This window comes from Eumetopias jubatus, unplaced genomic scaffold, assembly GCF_037043125.1.
Source record: "Eumetopias jubatus isolate StellerSeaLion01/CBP00866 unplaced genomic scaffold, mEumJub1_p1.0 scaffold_10, whole genome shotgun sequence".
NCBI lineage: Eukaryota > Metazoa > Chordata > Mammalia > Carnivora > Otariidae > Eumetopias > Eumetopias jubatus.
This window is the reverse complement of record NW_028274816.1, coordinates 104,996,141-105,022,033: the sequence shown is the minus strand read 5'-3', so window position 1 is coordinate 105,022,033 and position 25,893 is coordinate 104,996,141. Positions and strand designations below refer to the sequence as shown.

The window sequence follows — 25,893 nt, the reverse complement described above, 5'->3', positions numbered from 1 at the left end:
TATTTTCTCTCTTTTTTTTTAAGATTTTATTTACTTATTTATTTGAGAGAGCGAGAATGAGAGAGAGAGAGAGAGAGAGCACATGAGAGGGGGGAGGGTCAGAGGGAGAAGCAGACTCCCTGCTGAGCAGTGAGCCTGATGCAGGACTCGATCCCGGAACTCCAGGATCATGACCTGAGCCAAAGGCAGTCGCTTAACCAACTGAGCCACCCAGGCGCCCGTGACATTATTTTCTCTTGACGGTCATCAGAATCTTCTGGTTTTCCAGCAGTGCCACCCAAATTCTGTATCTGTCTCTAGGGCCTCTTAATGCCTTAGTTTCTTCATTTGTAAAATTAAGTGTTGGACTAGATCATCTTTAAAGTTCTTTCTAGGGAGGCCTGCGTGGCTCAGTCGGTTGGGCGTCTGCCTTCGGCTCCAGTCATGATCCCGGAATCTTGGGGTCAAGCCTCGCATCGGGCTCCCTGTTCATCTGAGAGTCTGCTTGTCTCTCTCCCTCTGCCCTGCTCATGGTCTCTCTCTCTCAGTCTCTCTCTCTCAAATAAACAAATAAAATTTTAAAGTTCTTTCTAGTTCTTTTTTTTCAAGATTTTATTTTTAAGTCATCTCTACGCCCAACGTGGGATGAACTCACAACCCCAAGATCAAGAGTTGCACTCTCCACCCACTGAGCCAACCAGGTGCCCCAAGTTCTTTCTAGTTCTTAAATTATATTTTTCTACTAATTTTCTGTAGAAAAAGTTAGTAATGCTCCCATCTATCAGCTTTAGTTAATGAGGGCTGTATCTAACAGTTTGTGAAGTCTAGGAAATTCCCCTTAATAATAGCATATAATGCAAGCATTGAGAAAACTTTGAAAGTTTCTTTCTGTGAACTATGATATACTCAATATCTAAATCCAAGTCAGGCGTGGGCGGATCAATGTCTAACATTGGATGTTTGTGTTTTATGTTTATATTATGATGTTCAAAATGCAAGTATAACTTTATATAATTTTAATATTTGTCAACTTGCTTTTATGAAAGTAAATCCTAGGGTGCCCGGGTGGCTCAGTTGGTTGGGCGACTGCCTTCAGCTCAGGTCATGATCCCGGAGTCCCGGGATTGAGTCCCGCATTGGGCTCCCTGCTCGGCAAGGAGCCTGGTTCTCCCTCTGACCCTCTCCCCTCTCATGTACTCTCTCTCTCTCATTCTCGCTCTCTCAAATAAATAAATCTTAAAAAAAAAAGAAAGTAAATCCTAAATTACTAAACAAAAAAGAAAAAAAAAGAATGCTTTTTCCTTTCTGACCTGCCTTGTTCTTCTCACTGTCCTTTCCTTTCCCCTTGATATGTTGCGTTATTTTCCAGAGGATGTTTCTCTCTCTCTTTGTCTCTCTGTTCCCTGGATTTGGATATTCGCCCCCCCACCCCAGTTTTGTTTCCATGGTCACATTCTGTGTTTCTACTTTTACCCTCTACCATTCCCTAGACCCTTTACCGTTCTCCTTGCTTTACTGTTCTTTACTATTCTCTATGTTCCTCTCTGTGGAAGCTACAAGATAGCCAGAAGGCCTGGGAACATAGCTAAAGCTTACTTTTAACAGCTTGAAACCCCTTGATTACTTCTTCTGGGGTATGTAGGTTTATTCAGTGAAAATGAAAGTCAAAGTCAAATTACAAAAGACAAGACGCCACAGACTCATTTCAGGCATTGATAGAAACTCAATTAGAGGGGCGCCTGGGTGGATCAGTCGTTAAGCGTCTGCCTTCAGCTCAGGTCATGATCCTGGGCTCCTGGGATCGAGCCCCGCATCGGGCTCCCTGCTCAGCAGGAAGCCTGCTTCTCCCTCTCCCACTCCCCCTGCTTGTGTTCCCTCTCTCGCTGTGTCTCTCTCTGTCAAATAAATAAAATCTTTAAAAAAAAATAAAAAAATAAAAAAAGAGCAAGATTAGAATTTCTTAATAAAAAAAAAGAAACTCAATTAGCACTGCGTGCACTGTGGACTGGCCAACACATTGAACTAAGCATTCCTAATGAGGGGCATTCTATTGACCATATGATGTAACGTGATTGAACATAGCATGTATTGTAATATCTGTAAGCCTTTTATTATGTATATTCGCCTATGTTTCCAGGTTTTATGGCTACTTGTAGTTCATCAATGGATGTTTTTTCCTTGCCCTTCATTATCCATATTTCTTCCTAAGTATGTTCTTCATTAGAACTGGCCCTTGTGGGGTGCCTGGGTGGCTCAGTCGTTAACTTGGGTCATGATCCCAGCGTCCTGGGATCAAGCCCCTCATTGGGCTCCCTGCTCCACGGGAAGCCTGCTTCTCCCTCTCCCACTCCCCCTGCTTGTGTTCCCTCTCTCGTCTGTCAAATAAATAAAATCTTAAAAAAAAAAAAGAACTGGCCCTTGTTTTAATGATTTAACTTTGCAAACAGAACCAAATGGTTAAGTGGAGTCTATTGAGAACCAGAAGTTGTAGAACAGTTCAGTTCTATTTTGGCCCTTCTGTGTGTCTGTCAAGGGCCAGAATTTCTGTCCCAATTAAGAGGAGGAAGTTACTCAAGAGAGGCCCCTTAGCCACACTCAGCATCCATTTAAAAAACTAGCATATTAGCCATGGCCTTTTTACTTATCTGAAACAGTCTGAGAAATTATTAAAAACAATAAAATATGTCTCTACAGAGTACTACTTCCTGAGGCCTTTAAATGTTTATCTGTCATTCTTTTCTTTCCTTTTTCACAATATTATTGAGAGACAAGAATTTATTATTCCCACAGCACAAAAGAGAAACTGGACGTACAGACAGGTTTTGAATTTCCAAAGCTTTCAGTCCGTTGGGCCAGATCTGAAACCAGAAACTGGGTCTCTCTGCTGGCTGAGTCTCTCGTCCCGAGCTTTTTATCTTCCTACAAGAAGCCGTCTGATTCGTGTAGAGGATGTGGCTTGCTTATTCATTGCTCTTGGGAAATGAACCTCTCTTCCTTCCCACCTTTTACCTCTTAAAAAAAAAAAAGCCAATAATACCCTCACTTTATTAAATAAGCAGGAGAAAAAATATAAAGAATCTATAGCGGCCTGCCATCTGGAATGGCTCAGGTGATAGCCAGACACCTAGAGACAGGGAAACGGAGATTTCACTGCAGTCACTGGAGATTTCAGTGATTCTTCCCACCACCAGCCGTCATCACAATTTCCAGAAAAACTGCCAAGAAAAAGCAGGAATTTGCATTTCATAGAACCCCCTCCCCCGTGCTGTTATGGACCTTGGAACTTTTCCCAACTGCCCTTTGCCCTCATGCCTTCATCCACCGCCGCCCCCCCCACCACCATTCCAGATAAACAGGCAAAGTATTTGACCTCACCTGCGTGTGAAGAACTCAGTACTCATGGAGGTGCCTCCCTCCTGCCAGAGATCCTTACGGAGACCCAGTTATTATTTCTTTCCCTAATCTAGGATATTTTCTTAAAATCAAAACTCCCAGGGACGAGCACCTTTGTCCCTACTGTATCTTTTTCCTCTTGTCCTCTCTCACTCCAAGCAATACACTCAGGTCCTTAGTACTGAGGTACTTATCACACTGTAGTAACTGGCAATGGAAGGGCTTATCGTCACCTCTAAATTATGTGACTCATTTATGTTGTACCCAAACACAGCACAGTGCCTGGCTCATTGCTGGGACTCAGTGAATGATTGTTGAATGGAACTTGCCTAAATTGGCCTTAGGCATCTCCTGAATATCACACTGTGCCGAGTTCCAGGGAAAATGAGACTCACTAAGCCAACTGCTCCCTTCCTGTCTGGAGAAACCCCACCCATAGAGCAGAACAGGGGCGGCCACACCTCTACAAAGGGAAAGAGCTTTCCTGATGTCCCCTTCTGCCGGCGATCCCACCCCCATACTTTTTCCTCTGCTGCAGGCTAAGTAAGGCAGTCCTCAAACTTGTTTTTTCCAGGCACTCCTGTGGGACAGAGCTGCTAATAGAACAGGCTGTGGGCTAGATAGGGATCAGGGTAAATACCGGAGCCTGAATTGTATCACGGGCATTGCTAAGAAAGGTCAGAATTTGATGAGGACCTAAGTAGGACTAATCTCCCAAGAGAGGTATCTAACTGTATGCAGGGGTTAAGAGCATGATCTCTATAGAGGTCTACCATCTAGGTTCAAACATTTTTTGCACTTTTTAAATGGTGTGACCTTAGAAAAGCTACTTAACTTCTCTATACCTCAATTTTCTCACCCATGAAGTAGGGATCATAATGGTACCTGCATCATAAGGTTGTTGAAAGGATTAAACAGGTTACTACATGTTAGTGCTCAGTATTGTTATGACTAAGGAGAATGGCTTTGGATGGTAACAAGTTTACCCTGTGAGGTTTGTGTGTGCAAATGCAGGGCTGGGCAGAGTTAAGTAGTGGAGTCTGGAGATAGCAGAATTACTTTGCACAAACAAATGAGAAGAACTTGGAGTTCAGGGTAGGGGAGCAGTCACAAGAGAGCGTAAGGAGGAGAAATGAGGGAGAAGGGAAAAATTAAAGGCAATTTCAAATTTTCACTAGTAGAATAGCAAGGTATCTTTTAAGAACAGTCATATTTAATTTGAAATTCCTGATGTTGCTGAGATCGAAACCACCACTAAAGTAAAATGGTGCAACTCCTTGGAGAGCCATTTGGTGCTATCAAAATTAAAATGTACATATCTTTTGATTCCAGGAATCTATCTTACCTTAGTACTTGCAAACAGATTCATGGCCTCTTTGTTTGTAATACCAAAAGCTTGGGAACCACCTAGGCCCCATCAACATAGTATATCTACACAATGGAATATTAGGTAGTTACTACGAAGATCGAGGCAAGGTTATAATACTATTCATGGAATAATACCCAAACTAAAAAAGACAGTTCTATTACAGGCAGAGGGGAAGCACCAAGGAGCCAATGGGAGGAGCCATGCCCAAGTCCAAGCTAGAGTCTATATTCTAGAGGAATATAGAGACTTTGTGTTTGGAGTGGCTGGTGGGGGTGATGAGGATTGGGAATAACAATACCTTGCGATGGTGGAATCACAAAGCCTCCCACAAGAGTTTCAAGAGTTTTGTGTAGGCAAGATCCCCAGGACAGCAGCTGGCAAATTAGCAAGAGGGAAGGTCTTTGATGATTCCTTTAACAAACAGCTGCTACATATGGTACTTGTGATTATCCATATAGAACTTTGTAGTTGTGTGGTGCCTGGGTGGGTTTGTTTTGCTTAATGGGCCAGGGGCAGATCAGGGAAAGGTAGTAAAGGAGCAGGAAGATGGGGCTAAGAAAATGAGGCAAGGGAGTTGTGGGTAGATAATCAGTTATGTAGATTTTTAACTAGCCTTTCAACTGGACTCAAAGGATATTGATGAAAAGATTGGTATCAACAAAGAGAGGCCTCACTGTCCCATTAAACATTTTTAAAAATCAATAACTTGCCTGATGATCTAGCTGGGAAAGATAATTAATAGAATGGATGATAGCAGTGATTTAAAGTCATCTTGACAGATTGGAACGAAGAACCAAAATCAACAAGATGAAATTTGACAGGGATCAAGTGAAGACTTACATTTAGGTTTAAAAAAAAAAAAAATCCAATTGTACAGGAAGTAGTGGTACTGGCTCGGCAGCATTTTATGTGAAAAAGGTTTAGGACTCACCAAACCCAATGCAGTCACAGCTTCATGGAAAAACACAATGTTCAATCAAGAGAGGTAACAGTCTCACCGTGTTTTGAATTGGCCGGTTCTGGGAACCCCATATTGAAAAAGACATCAATGAACTAGTATAAGCCCATTGAGAGAACAGATTGGAGAAGGATCCAGTAATTTTACCAGGGGAGGAAGAATTAGTGGAGTTGAGAGATATTAGATATGTGGATAAATAATAGCTGTCCTCAAATAGCTTACTTTGTCAAGTATAAAGCTAACAATAGGAAATTGACAATGTTCAATCATTTTAATCTGTAAAAATGGCAATTTCATGTGAATCAACCTAAGTAGAACAGGATGTAGTCTCATTTTATAATGTAGCAGAGAGCCAATGAGAGTCATTGGGTGAAAAGGAGAAGCAGATATAACATCAATATAGGAAGGCATTTGTCAGATGCTTGCGAGCAGAATGAGCTGCCTTGCCCTAGGTTTCCTGTCACTGAGAGAGCCCAGGTAGAGCTGGGAGACAGTCTACTGGGGACATGCAGAATTTTCTGTATTTAGTGGGAGACTTTTCCATGATCCAGCCTGAGTCTCCAACTTCTGCAGCTAGACACCACGGTATAGGGACAACGCACCAGATTCCTGAGTGCCCTGGCCATTCTGCATTCTGAGTCATCCACAGGGGAGAGCACAAAATTGGAGGGGGAGGCACATCAAAAACAAAGAATAAAAGGAAAATTCTGAGGCGGGACAGCCAGGACAGATAAGTACATGTGAAAGATACAAGAACGGGGAGGAAAATAAATCCTGGCTAAGGGTTAGGAAGGTGTGGTGCTGCTGGGCCAGGATTTTAGGCTTGCAGATCTGATATTCTTTTCAGAGTTTGGGGTTATAGCCCTGTAGCTTTCTTCTTCCCTCCCTATGGCTCACTCTCCCTTCCTCCCCTGTAGGCAGCCCTTATGGAAACTCTGAAACTCTTTTTCTCTTTTCTTCCAGATGGGGAGCTCTGGCAGAATGTTCTGGCCTGTGTGCAATGACTCCGTTCTGTCTGCCAAGGGATAGAGCTAAAATCTGCTTTCTTGGAAACCAGCTAATGTCTTTAGGAAGCATGACCTTAGTTAGGGAGAGATTGGGATCTTTGAATAAAGGGGAGGGTAAGAAAATAATGTTTAGCGTCCACTGGCACAGTGATTCACAAGTTTATTAGGATCTGAATACCAAAAAATGATTTAAAAATGGAATCTTCGGTCTTGAGATGTAACCTCACAAAGAAGACTATGTTGGTCTTCTCTGAATCTTAGATAACTCTAAAAGGGTTTTCAGCAATCTGTGGAGGAGGCAACAAATCTAGCTCACATTTCCACAGGACAGATATTGAAAGGGACACGTATGAAGCCCAGAAGCACATTACAATCCATTTCTTATTGAATCCTCAGGAATTTGGGGGTTATAAGAACTTTTGTAAAGTCCAGAAAGCCCAGAACATTGCTATAGGCCATTGGTAACCAGGCTGAGGGAAAGAGAATGGAATTTGGGGTGGGGTTAGGAAACCTGACTTCAGTCACTAGATAGGCCCCTGACTCACTATGTGATAATGACCAGTCACTTCCTGGCTCAGCGTTCCAGTCCCCTTCTCCCCAGCCCCTGTCGCTGTCCGAATAAAATAAAAGAATGCTTTTCTTCTTTCTTGAGAAAGCGAAGCATGATTGTTTCTATAAAAGCAATCTGGAAAATAGCCAATCCCTTAGTGTAACAACGTGAGATGATCTTTTTCATTTTATAAGCAGTGTAACCTCCTGGGTGGTACATAAAGCCATGAAGACCCTAAACCTCTTCTTTGTTTCTCGGATCCTCAGATGGGGATGAAATAAGTGGGTGGTCTGCTTTCTTCTTCTGTCTCTTCTGCTTTCTGGGATGACACGGTCCTGTTGCTAAGGAAGGCTTCTGGAGAGAGATTTGGGAGATAACTGGGTAACACCCAACTAGGTCAGGGAATGAGTCAGGGCTCAAGGACTCGATACCAACCTCTCCCACTCCTGCCAGGAAAGCTCTGGGGTGAGACAGATGAGAGAGTTGCTGAGGGGCGGGCCTTAGGCCGTCTGCCCTGAGGCCTCTGGCTTGCGGTTTCACCCTGGTTTGCCCTGTAGCTGTAACGTGTCTGCTGACACGCAAGCCCTGACAGGCCTTCCCTCCCCCTTTCCCAGACTTCTGCTCCGGCCCAGAAACAGATGGCACGTTCCACCCTAGAAGTGACTATGGGAGAAAAGAGAAGAAAAGGGAAGAACGGAACCAGGTGGAGAAGTGATGCTTCAGAAAACACAGGGCAAAATCAAGAGACTTTTGTCTCAGAGGTAAGCAGGAAGCAGAAACTAAACTCACCTCCACGGAAAGCGGGATAAGAAGGGGGCAGAAGGGTACTGTGGCTGGGCTGACACGGGGGTGGGGGGTGTAGGAAGAACAGGACTGAGGGCTAAACCTGAGGAGGATCCAGCAGCACCCTCCTGGAAACCCGCAAGCCTCCAAGCAAAATGGCAAACAGTGACATTTCTCGTTTGGAGGTACTCAGCTCTGACAAATCCATCTCTCTTTCTTCAACGCCATTTCCAGTTTGTGGCAACTCTTAGGACTCTCCTCCAGGGCGAGAGCAGTTTTAGTCACCTACTGTCTACCGGTCACATTTCCCTATATGAGTTCACTCAGGGCTCACAGCAGCCCGACGAGGTCAGTTCTATGATCCCCATTTCACAGATGGGTACACTGAGTTTGGAAGTAGTGGGTCCAGGTCTGTATCAGTTGCCAGAGCCCTCATGGATTCTGCTACCCCAAGCTGCCTTTGATTTGAAGTCAAATCAAATCAAAATGATGCCAAAGGAGTAGAGACTTCTTAAGCCTTCCAAGGAGCAGGCAGGAGCAGACCAGGAAAGGAACAATGAGCAGAGATCTCTAAATCTCTCAAAGGAGGTGTTTGAAAATCCTGGAAAGGTTAGTATCGCTAGGCCTCCCCGCTGCCTGAGATCCCAGTGCAGCCTTGGTACCCTCTAGTGGAAGTTTTCTGCATTCACGCAGCTTCCCTGGCTTCAACCCCAAACTGCTGGGAGGAAAGCCCTCATTCAGTTCCTGGAGAGCGTCCCAGAAGAATGGTCAGTGGGAAGATACATGTTTCTCTGTCAGGGTCCATGGGGGGCAGAGGAAAGACTACAGGCTGGAGGGGAGGGGTACTGAGCAGTCGGTTCACAAGGGGCTCTAAAGGGAGTCCTCGCTGGTATATAAATGAACTCAGGCCTTTACATTATTAATAGGAACTCAGTATACATCACATGGGACTTTGGCTTTTACGGCTCTAGAAGGATACTTTTTTTTTAATGGGCAAAATTAGTGATCAGAGGGGCGCCTGGGTGGCTCAGTCATTAAGTGTCTGCCTTCGGCTCGGGTCATGATCCCAGGGTCCTGGGATGGAGCTCCACATCAGGCTCCTTGCTCCGTGGGAAGCCTGTTCTCCCTCTCCCACTCCCCCTGCTTGTGTTCCTTCTCTCTCTGTGTCTCTCTCTCTGTCAAATAAATAAAATCTTAAAAAAAAAACATTAGTGATCAGAGACACAAAGTGACTTGCCTGAGGCCACAGGGGAAGTCAATGTCAGCAACATGGGACTACATCCTTGTCTCCTGCCTCCCAACCCAGAGCTCTTTTTCCTCTATCACGCTCCCCTATTTGTGGGTTGATTGATTTTAGCCATAAGTCGGTGTGCATATAAGGATGTGAGGTTGTATGTATAACCAGGGAATTGCTTTTGCCCACAATTTATTTCCTGCCTGCAATCTGTACACTTCGCATTCTTTTGTTCAACACATTTATAGAATGCCAGTTATTGCCAAACATTACCCTAGGCACTGCTTTTCAAGTTTATGGACCTTTTCGCAGGGTGCCCCAGCATAAGAGAATAGGCTCCCATCCTCCAGAACCCCATGCTTACAGCCCTCCAGGCAGCCCTCCTGGAGCGTCTTCCCCGGGTTTCCAATGCTAAGGTGTTAGATTTATTTCTGTCTCCCTCCTCCTGCAGAGGTAATCCCTGAGAATGGAAGTGGGTTAGAAACAGATTACTCTGATCCAAGGGCTTTGCCCTCTCCTCCCTGAATGTGGCACAGGGGAGGAGACGGGCAAGTCACAAATAGCCTGAAATTCCCTTTTAGGATTATTGCTTGATTTCGCCAGCTGGGGTGAAAGGGGAGCAAGATGAGGCAAGGGATTACTTCTAGACCGAGCTTGAAGAGCAGGCTACGTGTGCTTCTTTTTCTGGCTGAGCCCAATGAGCAATATCTCTTCCTCAATATACCTTTAGAAATAAGGAGTCTGAGGCAGGCAGAATAAGGTAATGGAAATGGCCTTTGTCCTCAGCAGCAGGGATGAGTGGAAGGATGGATGAGAAAGAACAGCTCCAGAAGAAAGGTAGGCAGCACGGAAATAAAGGGTCACTTGTGGGCAGAAATTACCTGCATTTCGGTGATCTTAGCCTTAACAGAGGTGAAAACTGCTGCTGAGGTCAAGAGAGCTAACACACAGGGCTTCCCCTGAGGATTTCCAGTTCATATCCAGGTTAAGGGACTTATGGTTTCATATTCTTGCTTTAGGTACACTGCACTGGGATGGACTCTGGGGGTACGGATGTTACCTGTGTCCAGAACAAAGAGTGGTTACACTTACCAGGACTCTGCTAGGCTCTGTGTGTACCTTCAGGACTATCATGAGGCTTGGGAGCAGTGGCCATAACTAACCAGAGTGGGAACTCATTTAATGAGTTATTAACAATTCTATGATTTAGGTATTTATTTATTCTATTATTATTTTTTTAAATTTTTTGTTATGTTAATCACCATATATTACATTATTAGTTTTTTTTTAAAGATTTATTTATTATTTATTTTGAGAGAGAGAGAGAGAGAGAGAGAGAGCACATGAGAGGAGGGAGGGCCAGAGGGAGAAGCAGGTTCCTCGCTGAGCGGGGAGCCCGATGCGGGACTCGATCCCAGGACTCCAGGATCATGACCTGAGCCGAAGGCAGTCGCTTAACCAACTGAGCCACCCAGGCGCCCACATTATTAGTTTTTGATGTAGTGTTCCATGATTCATTGTTTGTTCATAACACCCAGTGCTCCATGCAGAATGTGCCCTCTTTAATACCCATCACCAGGCTAACCCATCCCCCTACCCTCCTCCCCTCTAGAACCCTCAGTTTGTTTTTCAGAGTCCATCATCTCTCCTGGTTCGTCTCCCCCTCCGACTTACTCCCCTTCATTCTTCCTCTCCTGTTATCTTCTTCTTTTTCTTTTTTTTTAAATATGTTGCGTTATTTGTTTCAGAAGTACAGATCTGTGATTCAATATTATTATTATTTTTAAAGGTTTTATTTATTTGACAGAGAGAGAGAGAGAGAGAGAGAGAGCGCATGAGGTGGAGGAGGGGTAGACAGAGAAGCAGGCTTCCCTCTGAGCAGGGAGCCCGATGTGGGGCTCTGTCCCAGGACCCTGGGATCATGACCTGAGCCGAAGGCAGATGCTTAACCGACTGAGTCACCCAGGCACCCCTGTGATTTAGGTATTTAATTATTCCCTTTCTATACGTAAGAAAAAAGGGTGGAGCTAAGTTGTAAATTCAGGCACTATAGTGTTCTTAAGTACTATGTGAAAGCTATAGACGGTTAACTCTTGGAGTGACAGAGAAGATTTGCTAACAATTGTTAGCTAAAGATCAGTTGGGAACATAGTAAGTCAGAATTCTTGGTTTCTTCTGTCACCTTATCTTGAACAACTCACTTATTTTGCTTGTCATGCTTTCACTCAAGAGAGGGAAGTACAATATAAACACATGGCAAGCCCATTACTTGCTCCAATCCAAGTATCACATTGTTTACTGTAATCAATAAATATTATAATCAGAATCTTCCAGTTCTCCAGAAGGATTTTCTTCATTCAAATCAACTGTGCGTCTCCTAGAATGTAGGTCACCAGGCACAATTTCAGAAGTTCCAATCTCTGATGTCATCTGCCACTGGGAGGAGAAAAAAAATGCAAGTACATGTCCCACTGCTCAAGGGATATCCCATTCTCTTTGGCTCCATTGAGAAATTTCAATAGGAAAACAAGGGATTCCAGGAACCCCCTGTGTTTGAAGAAACAGGAAATCAACTTTGCTCTCTGCCTTATCATATTCCATCTGGGATTCTACTCATCCATCTATTGAATTAAATAAATATTTGAGTGTCTACTATGTCCAAGACTGTTTTTTGCAAGGCTGAGCTCCCAACTACCTTACTCCTTCCTCTAATTGCTCTTATTTTGCCTTTTCAGAAATGCAAACTACTAGGGTTGCAGGATTCAAAAATATCCTTTTGGTGTTTGGTGTTATTTCTCCAACAGCTCCCAGTTTTCCAGGGACTTAATGAGGTAGGAAGATAATATGAATTTTCCAAATGAGCAGCTATTTTAAAAAACCCGCTTATGATTCATCTCAGAATGAATTAACTGATATCAACTTCCCTTATTATTTCATCCAGGGTGATATAGAACAAGTTTGCATTCCCTGAGAAGCTGATCACAGGGGCCCCTGGCTGGCTCAGTCAGTGGAGCATGCGACTCTTGATCCCAGGGTTGTTAAGTTTGAGTCCTACGTTGGGTGTAGAGATTACTTTTTTTTTTTTTAAGATTTATTTATTTGACAGAGACACAGCGAGAGAGGGAACACAAGCAGGGAGAGTGGGAAAGGGAGAAGCAGGCTTCCCGCTGAGCAGGGAGGCCGATGTGGGGCTCGTTCCCAGGACCCTGGGACCATGACCTGAGCCGAAGGCAGACGCTTAACGACTGAGCCACCCAGGTACCCCTACTTTTTTTTTTAAGATTTTATTTATTTATTTGAGAGAGCACGCGCGCACGAGCAGGGGGAGCCGCAGGCAGAGGGAGAGGGAGAAGCAGGCTCCCCGCTGAACAGATGAACCCAACAACTGGGGCTGCATCCCAGGACCCTGGTATCATGACCTGAGCCGAAGGCAGACGCTTGCTTAACCAAATGAGCCACCCAGGTACGCCAGATGTAGACATTACTCAAAAATAAAATCTTAAAAAAAAAAAAAGAAAAAGAGAAAAGGAAAAAGGAAAAAGAAAGAAAAGTAAAATCTTAAAAAAAAAGAAACCGATCAGAGGGCAGACAGAAGTGATCTGGGATGTATTGGCTACCATGTAAAGCTAATATAAAACTCAACGATGGAGGAGATAATCTCGGATAGAGTATCTCAGTATTCTGTATTAATAACCACTCATCATGGAACGGAATTTCCTCACTTCAGTAGGGACACCAGTAAAAAAAAATTCACATTTTATTTTCTGGGGCATAGAGTCTGTTAAGAAATAATGAGCTATCTCTCATTTAAATGCTTAATAATATACATTCTTTTAACACATACATATAGCACCTAATTTCATGTCCCTATTTATGTGTCATGCTATAGGTTCAGTGCCGTGGCTAGAACTGTGGGGCTATTCTTACCCTTGAATAATTTACAGTATAATTGAGAAGCTGAGATTTAAGGCAATACAAGTGATCCTGAAACCCAAAAGTAATCTCTCTCCTTTGATAGTCGGGAGCATTTTATCTGGACTTTTGTTAACAGTTCTATTCCAGCCTGTAAACTCTTGTATGTGCATACCACAAGCTCTTAACTCACTGCAAAATAGGTAAGTGCTCAATAAACACTAATTGGCAGAATAAGATAAGAACCTACAGGTAAGTGTGGAAAGTGTTTGTCATTCAGCAATGATGACAGCATTGGATTTTCCAGGATGATCCCAACATCATAAATCCTTTAACAACCGAACGTGAAGCAGTCCAGCATAGTAATTAGAGCATGGTTTCTGGATTCAGTCAGCTTGGATTTGAATCCCAGTTCTGACAGTAATTAGCCGTTTGACCTTAAATAAATCACATGCTTGATTTCTCTGTGACCCAACCTCGTAGGTAAGAGTATTACTCTTGTTTGCGGTGAGGAGTGATTGAGTTAATATATGCAAAATGCTTAGAAAATTGCTTGGCACATAGTAAACATTTCTAAAGTATAAGCTATTATTTGTTACGATTAAACCCGTGCCTCTTTCCCAAAAGGACAAACAAGAAATGTTTTTGTTAGTCCATGTGTCTTTTGCTTCAAAAACACAGTATTATGTTTGTCCAATAAACACAGTAGGCATTAATCTCTTTAATTTGACAGTAAGAATTTTCTTCACACGGTTCAGATTGGGAAAAGTAGCAATGTTTAAGGTTACATAGCATATTGAGGTCAGATACAGATCCAGAAACCAGTCATTTTCGTTCTGTAATCAAAGTAGATCAAAGTAGGCACTGAAGAAAAACACTTGTCTCCGAAGGGCAGTACCTCTTCATTCTTTGGGGAATGCAAGCAAGGTGCAGCAACATCCCTATCTTGACAAGAACGCAGCAACTCCTTGCGGCCAGAAAGCCTCGAGCGCAGGCGCAGCTTGCGCTCCAGTGCTCTCTGGCGCGTGACAGCCGTGCGCTCCACCCCACCCCCAACGCCGCTAAATGCGCACGCGCGCAGTCCGTTCTCTATCCACCCCCACAACGCGCACGTGCGCGTTCGCGCCGCTCACACTTCGGCGGAGGGCGCGCGCCCCGGAAAATTCCACACCCGGGGAAGCTCCACCCTATGCGCCCTCTCTCGTGCCCTCGGCTCTTAAAGCCTAGTCCCCATCCCAGCGGCCTTTGCGGGACTAAAATGGCAGCCCCCGTGCCGCGGGGGTTGTTTTGTTTATCCAAAGCTCTAGGATGGTGGTCTCGTCAGGTGGGTAGGGGCCGGGTGGGTAGGATTCTAGGGGCTGGAGGAGGCCACAGAGTAGAGGGGAATACTCGCTTTGCAGCTGTCCTTGGTGGGCTTGGACGATACAAGTCGCACCTACTTACGGAAGAGTTTGAGGTAGACGGGACCCCGCTACTAAGCTAAGTGGCGGCGTGGGGAGAGCCCCGTAAAGACCACGAGGACGAGCAAATTCTCGGGGATGAAGTTTCTCCAGTGTGGTTTGGGTCTGTCTGGCGGGTTGGTATTAAAGGGGAAAGAAGTCATGGTTTGGAAGCTGGGCTCGCTTCCCCTTGGTTCTTAGCATGTTCTAAATTGAACAGTTGGAAAGGAGGGAGTTTTATACCGTCACTGTACTGACTGAGTAAAACTCACGGTCAGAGAGAAAAGAGGTCTGGCTCTTAAAGACGTTATTGATCTTTTGGGAGCTAGAATGACAGAATAAAGTTTAGTTAGGCTCCCAACAGAATGAGCAGGTTGTAATCCGAGTAAATATAAGGAAGATGCCAAGAAGAGGACTTTTCTTATGCTTTAATGATAGCATTGCTCTCTTTTCAGTGTTGGGTTGATGTTTAAGTTTCCCATGGGACTGAAGGTTCTTTGAAAGCAGAAGCCTTGCTTTAATCAACTCTGCATCCCTGGGACTTGGCATAGTCGTGTACTATGGAACGTACCAGAGGAAAGCCTTTAGTAAATGTTGAGTGGTGTTAGTAAAGGTTGCTTACAGGCTTCTAGTTAAGACACCCATGAGTGTTTCCCCACTGATACGTGGCTTTATAATTGTTCCTAAGTCATTCTTTGGATGTGCCCTTTCTGTCTTTGCTTAGAGTTTCTTCAAGGTAGATTTCTTTCCAGGTCCCCTTTATCCTAACCTTTTCCTGTCTTACAGCCAGTCCTGGTGACTCAGTCCACAGTTGTAGTTCCAGTGAGAACTAAGAAACGTTTCACACCTCCTACTTACAAACCCAAATACAAATCAGAAAAGGAGTTTATAGAATTTGCCCGGAAAGCAGGTCTGGTCATTCCTCCAGAACGTTTGGAACGTCCCCTACATCTGGCCTGTACAGGTGAGGCATGGTATTTCTGAGACCCTGACTGAATTTCCTCCTTTCAGAGATATTCTGGAAAATGGAATGATTTAAACCATGATTGACTGTATTTAACTAACTACAAAATCAGCTCAGCCCCAATAATGATTTACTTTGTGTTTACTATATTTAAAAGTTTTTTATTTTTATTAAAAGATTTTATTTATTAATTTAATTTACAGGGAGAGACAGCGAGAGAGGGAACACAAGCAGGGGTGGTGGGCGAGGAAGAAGCAGGTTTCCTGCCAAGCAGGGAGCCTGATGAGGGGCTCTATCCCAGGACCCTGGAACCATGACCTGAGCTGAAGGCAGTCGATTAACCAACTAAGCCACCCAGGCGCCCCTTATTTATTTATTTTAAATATAGAGAGCATGCATGCGCACATGAGTGGGAGGAGGGGCTTAAGGAAAGAATCTCAAGCAGACTCCCCACTGAGCTTGGAGCCCTACTTGTGGCTGGATCCCACAGTCCTGAACTGAAATTAAGACTCAGATGCTTAACTGACTAAGCCACCCAGGCGCCCCTCATGAGGTCATCTTTGATCTTGTTTACACACCTGTTCTTAGAAGGCAAGGGTGAAATTTCTCCATTTTGTACAAGAAGAAATTGAGGCTCTGAGAGAAGACTTAAATTATCTTATTCTGTTTATTTCTAATGTAACAGAGTTCCCTGTACGTGGAAGTCTACTTTATTAGTCCACTTTATACCATGGTACCTCTCAATTTTATATGACCTCAAGATGACTAGATGACTTTTTCCTCAATCTTTCAATGCCTACTTGTTTTCTTCTTTCACTACAGCTGGTATCTTTGACACCTACGTTCCTCCAGAAGGTGATGCTCGCTTGTCATCTCTTGCAAAGGAAGGATTGGCACAGAGAAGTGAGCGATTGAAGAAGAAGGTGGCATCACAATTGTCGTAGGTATCTGGGACAACTGGGAATCAAGAGAACACAAATTTCTTGTTGCTATTTTATTCCAGAGAGGCCGTCTTAGGTGAATTGGGTTGGACATAACTCCTTTGATAACTTGACAGTATATTTTTCTCTGTAATAGAGTTTAGTTAATGTAGAAGAATATGGGCTTTTTGATTCTTCGCCTCTCAGCCTTCATTGGTATTTTTGTCACATCAGAGAGGTGACTTAGAAGTTTGTAGAACACTTTCTTGATCACATATTTTAAAATTTTAAATAATAATAAAAGCATATTTATATGGGAAATACCTTAGAGTTTGAACTACGGAGAATAAAAAGCCAAAAAGGGTAAAAAAGACAGACCTGTTTTACGGAGCTAACTAGGTCTTAACTAAGGAGCAGAAACCAAAACCTTCTTAGTCTCTCTTTTAGTTGAAAGGATGGAAACATTTAGTATTTGTCACTCAGAGGTTCTTTGGGATTGTTTATAGTTTTCTGTGCAGAAGCATATTGAGTCTTTATTAATTCTTCATGTAGCCATAATTTATTTCTCTAAATACAGATCTTATCATAACACCTTTCCATTAAACCTCTTCTGTGGCTATTACTTGAAGAATAAAATCCAGACTTCAGTGGTATTCACAGCTTTTTGTAAATCTGGCTCTTGTCTTCCTTTCCACTGTCATCTTCTTCTTTTTTTTTTTTTTTAATGTTTTATTTATTCATGAGAGAGAGAGAGGCAGAGGCAGAGGCAGAGGGAGAAGCAGGCTTCCCACAGAGCAGGGAGCCCAATATGGGACTCGATCCCAGGACCCTGGCATCATGCCCTGAGCCAAAGGCAGACGCTTAACCATCTGAGCCACCCAGGCGCCCCTCCACTGTCATCTTCTTAGTCCACTTTTCTCATCCTAAATCAGCATTTCCAAACTAATTGCCAGTTCCTTGGCAGTGTTGTGCTGTGATTCTCTGTCTTTGTACATTCTTTCCTTTGCCTTGAAAATGTCTTTTTCCTCCTCCTTTACCTGATAACTCCAGTTCATTTCTCAAGAACCAGTTGTGCATCATGTCTGCTTTTAAGCCTTCCCTGACTCTTTCTGGAGCTGCCTTTACTGTAATTGTAACTGTGCACCTACACTTACTATTTCTTTTTTTTTTTTTAAGATTTTATTTATTTATTTGACAGAGAGAGACACAGCGAGAGAGGGAACACAAGCAGAGGGAGTGGGAGAGAGAGAAGCAGACTTCCCGCTGAGCAGGGAGCTCAATGTGGGGCTCGATCTCAGGACCCTGAAATCATGACCCGAGCCGAAGGCAGATGCTTAACGACTGAGCCACCCAGGCGCCCCTATGCTTACTATTTTTGATAACTGATTTCCTCTCATGTATTTCTCTCCGGGATTGTGAGCTCTTTGGTGGTAGGGTCCATGATGATGATGAACAAAAGCACATATGGTTTTATCATGGACTTATCATATACGGGAGGAAAACAGCCATTAAATACTTATTGCACACAATTAAATAATTACAGGTATGGTGAAGTATGAGTGCTTTGGGATCACATGACAGGGAAAGATAACTTGGTCTGGGAGTTCAGGGAAAGCTTCCCTGAGGAAATGACATTTAAAGCTGGAACCTAAAGGATTGCTTACAGTTAGCTAGGTAGAGGGGTGTCGTGAGGAATAGCATTCTAGGAAGACAACAGCACAAGGAAGGCTCTGAGATGGAAAGAATGCAGAGGGGGTGTCAGATTTTGTCACATGCTTTTTCTGTGTCTATTGAGATGATCATGTGATCATTGTCCTTTATTCTATTGATATATTGTGTTACATTAATGGATTTTTGAATGTTAAGCCAACCTTGCATTCCTGGGATAAATTTCATTTGGTTACGGTATTTCTCATTCTCCAATATATTTAACTCTTTGATTAGATCAGCATTCCCTGGTTACATTATTATAACTATGAAAAAATACTGTCAACAGCTGAGTCGTGCAGTACATTATCATGACTTTTCCTGCGTATTTTTTTTTTTTCTGGAGTTAAGTTGTGGTTTTTTTTTCCTCATTTGCTTACAGAACTTCTAGTTGTATAAATTTCTTCTCAGCACATTGAAAACATTAAGTATTTATTTCATCTTCAAGAAGAAATTCCTCTTGACCTTTCTTACTTGTTTCTGTCTGGACTGATTGCTCTTTAGGCCCACTGAACATCTTGGGATCTACTTCTGTCATCCTCCTGATAACTCCTTTTGTCTCGCTCTGCTGTTGTGTTCCCTGTTTCCTGGATTTTATGTCTGTCTTTCATGGTTTATGCTGTTATCTTGGTGGAGCAGCTTCCTGAGAAAGGGTGCATAGTAGATACATGAGATCATTCAAGTCTAAGAAATACTCTTTTACTCTCCCACTTCATTTATAATTTGCCCAGGTGTACAATTCTGAGCTAAAAATAATTTCCTTAATTAATAGCACTGCTCCATTGTTTTTCTAACTTCTAATGTTGCTAGAGTTAGAAGCCTGATGTCATTCTGATTCTTGAGCCTTTGTGTAAAACCTGTGTTTTATTCCTTAGTGCTTATAGGATGTTCTCTTTGATGCCAGAATTCTGAAATTTCACTATAAGAAGCCTTGGTCTTTCATTAGAATGATTGATGTGTGAGTTAGAAGGTTGAATTTACAGGACTTGGAACATTCAGAAAACAATTATTGAATAAGTGGACAGACATTAATGACAGTTAACGTAAGCTGTGAGTTATGGATATTATATGAAGTTTTTAGAAATGATTCTTGGGGTACCTGGCTGGGCTACTTGGTAGAGCATGCGACTCTTGATCTCCGGGTCGTGAGTTCAAGCCTCACGTTGGGCATAGAGCTTATTTAAAAAGTGAAAAAAGAAAGAAATGATTCTCATACTTAATTTTACAGAATCCGGAAGATAAGAGAACATGATCCGAATTTTAAAATAAAGGACTTCCCTGAAAAAGCTAAGGATATTTTTATTGAAGCTCATCTTTGTCTGAACAAGTAAGTGAATTCTATCTCATACCTGTTACGTTTTCGGCAGCTGTTACTCTAGGCAGATTTTTTTTTTCCTTTGGTTAAGAGTTCTAGAGTGACCTAGATAAGTCTAGGTGTGTGTTTGAGCCAGCCAGGCAGCCCCAGGTTCAGTTTTTAATGTTAATTTCTTATCTTAGGAATTCTGACGTCATATAGGTATCATAAATTCTGTGTCCACGTCTGAGTATAATGTGGGCTTAGGACTTTAATTTTTTTAGTCCCCCCCAACAGCCCTAGACAGAGAGAAGCTTTATCTCTCTACTATTTTTGTAGTCTTCCTTTGTTGCAGGTGCAGGACTTGAAGGTCACAGCTTTGTGCAGGGATCTCAATTCCAACTCCCTGCTCTTTGAGGGTTCAAGGATTTAGGAAGAGTGTTCCTAGCCATCAGATCCTATTTCTAGATCCGTTTAATCATCCCATATGCTGTCATGATGTCAGGTTGTGTTCTTTCTATTCTGGTTTTAGTTCTCTTTCCTTTTAGCATCTAGGAAATTTACCTTTCTTGTGAACTAGAGCATTTTAAAATGTATGTGTGTCTGTGTGTATTATATCCCGTCCAACATTTCTAGATGTTTATAGTGGGCGTAGTTTCACATGAGCTCAGTGCATTATGTTGCCAGAAATGGATGTCTTCCTTTTAATTTTTAAGTGTGAGTTCTATTGTAGATGGTAAGTGAATTCCTAGACAAGGGAACTTATTTCTGCTGAAGATCTCTAGGCTAGGACAGTGAGGAGGAAGAGTTCATTGAGAGGTGCCAGGCCTGGTGGTGGTTGTAGCTGTCATCAACACTCAGGTTAGTCCAGTCTGGTCTAGTCTAGAGCTACAGTGGGGGAAATGGCTTGGGGAAAATGACCTTTTCTGTTAGGAGTAGAGGTGCAAGGGAAGCACATGGACAGAATTAATCCCTTATCCACTCTGGGATTAGGGACAAGATTATTTGAAGGAACAAAGATTGAAACTTTCCAGGAGTTGTTAAACTGTGGGGAAAAGTCATGAATGTGTATGTGAAAGACACTAATTCATGCCTGATCTCAGGTTTATTTGAAACCCCTCAGCTAGGAACCTTCTAAAATCCTGTATGTTCAGGAGCTGGGGTTTGCTGTTTGTTTTCTTACTATTCCTACATAGGATCAGCCTGACTAAGTCACTCTGGTAGCAGCAAGGATTGGGGGAGGTGGGGGGTGGGGTGGAAGGAAAGGACCAGAAAAGAGAGCTGCTTATTTTTTGGCTAGGTTCACAGACAGTGTAAGATGTGGGACACCTGTGGGGTGCCTGGGTGGCTCAGTCGTTGAGCGTCTGCCTTCGGCTCAGGTCATGGTCCCAGGGTCCTGGGATCAAGCCCTGCATCGGGCTCCCTGCTCGGTGGGAAGCCTGCTTCTCCCTCTCCCACTCCCCCTGCTTGTGCTCCCTCTTTAGCTGTGTCTCTCTCTGTCAAATAAATAAATAAAATCTTTAAAAAAAAAAAAAAGATGTGGGACACCTAGCGGCTCAGTCGGTAGAGCATGCGACTCTTAATCTCAGGGTTGTGAGTTTGAGCCCCATGTTGGGTATAGAGATTATTAAAAAAAAAAAAAAAAGTGTAAAGTGCAAGGCCAATCCAGTTGGTATTGATGATATGTCTGAGGTAAGAGGAGATGAGATGAGGTTTTTGATTTTTTGTGTTGGATTTGTGAGGGTCTCTTGCCCTTCTTAAGGATGTATGGTAATTTCTGAGAAATTTGTTTCTGCTCTTGAGTTTCAAACATAATTTCACTCTGCAGTTAGATCTCAGCGTCTTTTAACCATGTTCATCTTTATGTGCTCAGGACTTCAGCATATTACTTGGCTTATTGTAGGCATGCAGAAAATGTTTGTAAGAAGAATTGTCCATTTTGAGGGCCATTTTCCACTTTCGGAAGGGGTATCATAAAGCAGGAGCCAGTGATCTATATCTTTTTCTTTTTTAGCTCAGACCATGACCGGCTTCATACCTTGGTAACTGAAAACTGTTTTCCGGTAGGTCCTCAACCTCCTTAGAACTGTGGGATGCCTGAATGGGCAGATTCCAGACATCACCTCTGGTTTCTTAAGAAGGATCAGTTTTGCAAGTACAGGAAGTTTAAGGCAAAAGCTGAGGTTCCTTTGTTTTTGGCTGAAAGGTCCTGACTTGACACGGACTTTGGTACGGGCCCTGCGTACAAGGAAGGAGAAAGTCCCACAGTAGGCAGCACTGAAACCTCAGGCTCTGGGGGCTGAGGTCAGGGTGCGGGCTGTATTAGGCAGCCCTCTGTGCACCTACAGTATGATAAAGGATCTAGCGAGCATTCAGGAGGCTTACATAGTGTGTTAACCAAGGTGCTAGGTACTTGGGGAGATGCCCCAATATGGGGACTTTGTGGTTCAAGAATAAGAACTTTAGGGATGCCTGGGTGGCTCAGTCAGTTAAGTATCTGCCTTCGGCTCAGGTCATGATCCCAGGGTCCTGGGATTGAGCCCCACATCGCGCTCCTTGCTCAGCGGGGAGCCTGCTTCTCCCTCTCCCGCTGCCTGCCGCTCCCCCTGCTTGTGTGCGTGTGTGCTCTCTTGCTGTCTCTGACAAATAAGTTAAAAAAAAAAAAAAAAGAATAAGAACTTTAGTTTCGGGGCACCTGGGTGGCTCAGTCGTTAAGCGTCTGCCTTCGGCTCAGGTCATGATCCCAGGGTCCTGGGATCGAGCCCCACATCAGGCTCCATGCTCCAAGCATGCAAGCCTGCTTCTCCCTCTCCCACTCCCCCTGCTTGTGTTCCTGCTCTCACTCTCTGTCAAATAAATAAATAAAATCTTAAAAAAAAAAACAAAAACTTTAGTTTCTATCAGCTCAGCCTCATCTCCCTGTGGTCACATATAACTGATCTGGTCCTCGCAGGCTAGCCTTTCTATCCCTGTAAAATCCCATTCTTCAGTGCTAGCCGGCGAGGGGGGATAAGACAACATATATGCAGTCAACAGATATACATGCAATAACTAGCAGGTTATGAAAGTATAAGGGAGGGGCGCCCGGCCGGCGTTGTTGGCAGAGCATGCAACTCTTGATCTCAGGTTGTAAGTTCAAGCCCCATGTTGGGTGCAGAGATTACTTAAAAAAAAAAAAAATCTTTAAAAAATAAAAAATATATTTAAAAAAGTATGAGGAGGGAGTAATGGTGTATTAGATAAGCTGACATTTTGGAGTGTGGTTTTCACTGATTTGGAGAAGGTTCCTTAAGAAGGTAGGTGGGTCTTGAGTTACTGATTTGGATGGAAAGGGTCATTTCGAGGTGGGCTTAAGCAATAGTTTGATCAAAACTCTGGAAAGAGAAATGGCAGGCACAGGAAAGCATTTGGTGGGATATGTTGTGTGATGTGGCTGTAGTATCACTGGAGGTGAGAACAGGTGTGGAAGGATGCACCAGCTTTCCTAAAGGGAAGGAAAACCCCAGTTGACCTTGTTCTCCTCTGCCTTCAGGACATGGTCTGGGACATCACCTATAAGACCGTCCGCTGGAGCTTCATAGAATCTTTAGAGCCACCACAGGTGGTTCAGGTTCGCTGTTCGAGTCTCCTGAACCAGGGCAACATATACGGCCAGGTCACTGTCCGCATGCACACCCGGCAGGTAGAGGCACCAGTCTGCTTTCCTCCTCGCTTTTCTTCACTCTCAGGTCAGGTACCTACCTCTGGAGTCCTGGGGACAGCTTCCCAAGACTGGGCTCTAAGGAAAGGTGGTTCACCATGGTCTTCTTCGCTCGGTCAGTGTGCCCTACCCAGTGCTAGATGTTAGCTCTGCTAAGACAGGTGTGAGGATGCTCTCTCCCACCCTTCCTGATCCTCCCTCTCCCACCTCTCCAGCTCTAGTCAAAAACCCTCCAAGAGAAAAGTGTCAGTAGTTGATCACTTAGTCTAGATCAGAATTCGGAAATAATTTGTCCTACTCATTAAAAGTTTTTGTTACGGTTGTTTTAAAAATGGTTGTGTGGCATAAAAAATAAAAACAAAGAAAAATAGAAACAAAACAAGAAAACCAACTCTGAATACTAACAGGCCAGATTTGCTTTCATCCTTGCAGACTCTGGCCATCTATGACCGGTTTGGCCGGCTGATGTACGGACAGGAAGATGTGCCCAGGGATGTCCTGGAGTATGTTGTGTTTGAAAAGCACCTGGTAAATCCCTACGGGAGCTGGAGAATGCATGGCAAGATCATTCCCCCATGGGCACCCCCTAAGCAGACCATCCTTAAGGTAAGTGTGATTTAGGAGAGCTGGGGCAGTGCTTATGCCATTTTAAGCCACTCCTGTTGGGCTCCACCTAGTGGAGAGAGGGGGTGGTGATGCAGCACCAGGGAAGGGGAATCCTCCATGGAGGAGGTGAGGGTGAATCTCTTCTGGGTAAGTCATGGCCTCAGATGGTAGGTAACTCAGCTTCCTGCTCTTTCAGACGGTGATGATCCCTGGGCCCCAGCTGAAACCCTGGGAAGACTATGAAGAGCCACAGGGAGAGGCCTGTAAGCCTCAGCTATCCTGATGGCAAAAATGACTCCTGGGTTGAAACATGTGATGAGGTGGCTGGACTCTGTGGAGTCTGGTAGCTGTGAAGTCCATCATCTCTCCATCATGCTATAGAAAGATCTACCTTTGTCCTTTCCTCTCCTGCTCAGGTGTTTCTAGCCATCTCCTCGGCAACCATGGCTGATGGCTGGTCCCAGGTGGGTGGGTAGCTGATATGCACATACATGAACCCACTTCTTCTTTCTTTTTAAATTGTATGTCTAGGTTCTGAGTCTCAATGGAAAGTATGTTTTGGATACCTGTTTTTTCTGCGGCAGAGACCATCAGGAGCAAACTGGCAGAATTTTCTTTTTAATTACAATGCAGGGATTAGAGTTTGAAATAAAACACTGTCAGGGTGTTGGACAAACTGTGGTGAGTTATGTACCTGTCCCCGGGCTTAGGCTAGAAGTAGACCAGAAGGCAGAAATGGAAGATGGGCTGAACTGTGAGTGATGTGGCTTCCAGGAAGTCCAGACGTGGGAAGAATAATTAGTGTTCATTGAAGATTTAAGGTTTTTTCTCATATACTGACTCACTTAATCAGCATTTGTACTTCATAGAAGAATGTAAATCCAAAGAAATCATTTATCCTTCAGCCTTTGGATTGTGTTCCTAATTATCAGCTGCATCCTGGTGTGGTCCCAGGAAGCATGGGAGGAGCTAGGGGCCATGGGGGAGGTGATACATTTGGGTATTCCATCTGTAAGACTTTGTTCCCTGATTTTTAGCACCTCTTGGAGATGGTGACTGTTCTTTCCAGTCCCCATTGGTAAGGCAAATGTACTAGAATATGAACCTGTTTTGAGTGAAGCAGCCTTGCCCCTCCTTGTTCCTGAGCTCTAGCTGGGCTGTCGGGAGGAAGATGTGGGACTTGACCTGCTTCTGTGTCCTGGGTGGTCTGAGGTATGACAAGGGAAATCACTCTGTACCAGCAGCAAGCTTGGCTTGTACTATAACTTTCATCAGCCCAGTGTGGGCTCCCCTTAAAAAACAGGACCTTAATTGTCATACTTTCTATTTTCCCAGCCTAGAATTTTCTTTCAATGAGTCTGTCACTTGGGGTCAGGATTAATCTGTTCTCACCTTATTCTGAGAGTAGAATCCAAAGAACGTAGAATCAGGTCAAGAATAACCTAACTCCTTGGAGTGCCTGGGTGTCTCAGTCAGTTGAGCATGCAACTCTCAATTTTGGCTCAGGTCATTATCTCAGGGTCCTGGGATGGAGCCCCAAGTTGGGTTCTGCACTCAACAGGGGAGTCTGCTTGTCTCTCTCCCTCCCCCTCTGCCCCTCCCCCCAATTATGCTCTCTCGCTCTTTCTCTCTCCCTAAAATAAGTTTATTAAAAAAGAAGAAGAGCCTAACTCCTCAGTCTTTCTGAAACTACCATCTCAGCAAAGCCTCCAACAGACCAGTCCTCACTGGGGAAAACTGATGTTTTTATAGCAGCTGCCGAATGCAGACTACGGGAACGAGATGTGTATGCCTAGGGGAGAGGCAGCACTGGTGGGTTAATCCAAAGCAGCCACTCTTAATCATACTACTTAAGTCTCAACCCTTTTGGCTTAAAATGTACATCATTTTGAGGCATTTCTGCTGAAGTGAGGTTTGGCCACATCCTATTTGCCTGAGCCCTGGATTAAGGCAAATTGAGAAGGCAAGTGCTTTCAGCAGGATCCACAGCTGGGGAGTATGGAGTAAGGGGAAGTAATCCAGGGAGGATAGGGAAGCAGAGAAATGAAAAGAGCACACTTACTGGGCACGTGACCGAT

General features: G+C 43.8%; 1 protein-coding gene across 1 annotated transcript; it reads left to right on the top strand.

Moving 5' to 3' along the window:
• The first annotated feature begins 14,316 nt into the window (after positions 1-14,316).
• On the top strand, positions 14,317-24,492 carry MRPL45 (mitochondrial ribosomal protein L45). The gene is made up of 8 exons (XM_028089937.2): positions 14,317-14,509; positions 15,411-15,588; positions 16,411-16,528; positions 19,444-19,542; positions 21,524-21,572; positions 23,042-23,191; positions 23,642-23,815; positions 24,012-24,492. The coding sequence occupies exons 1-8, from the start codon at positions 14,375-14,377 to the stop codon at positions 24,096-24,098; spliced, it is 990 nt and encodes a 329-aa protein (XP_027945738.1). The 5' UTR covers positions 14,317-14,374; the 3' UTR covers positions 24,099-24,492.
• Positions 24,493-25,893: the final 1,401 nt, after the last annotated feature.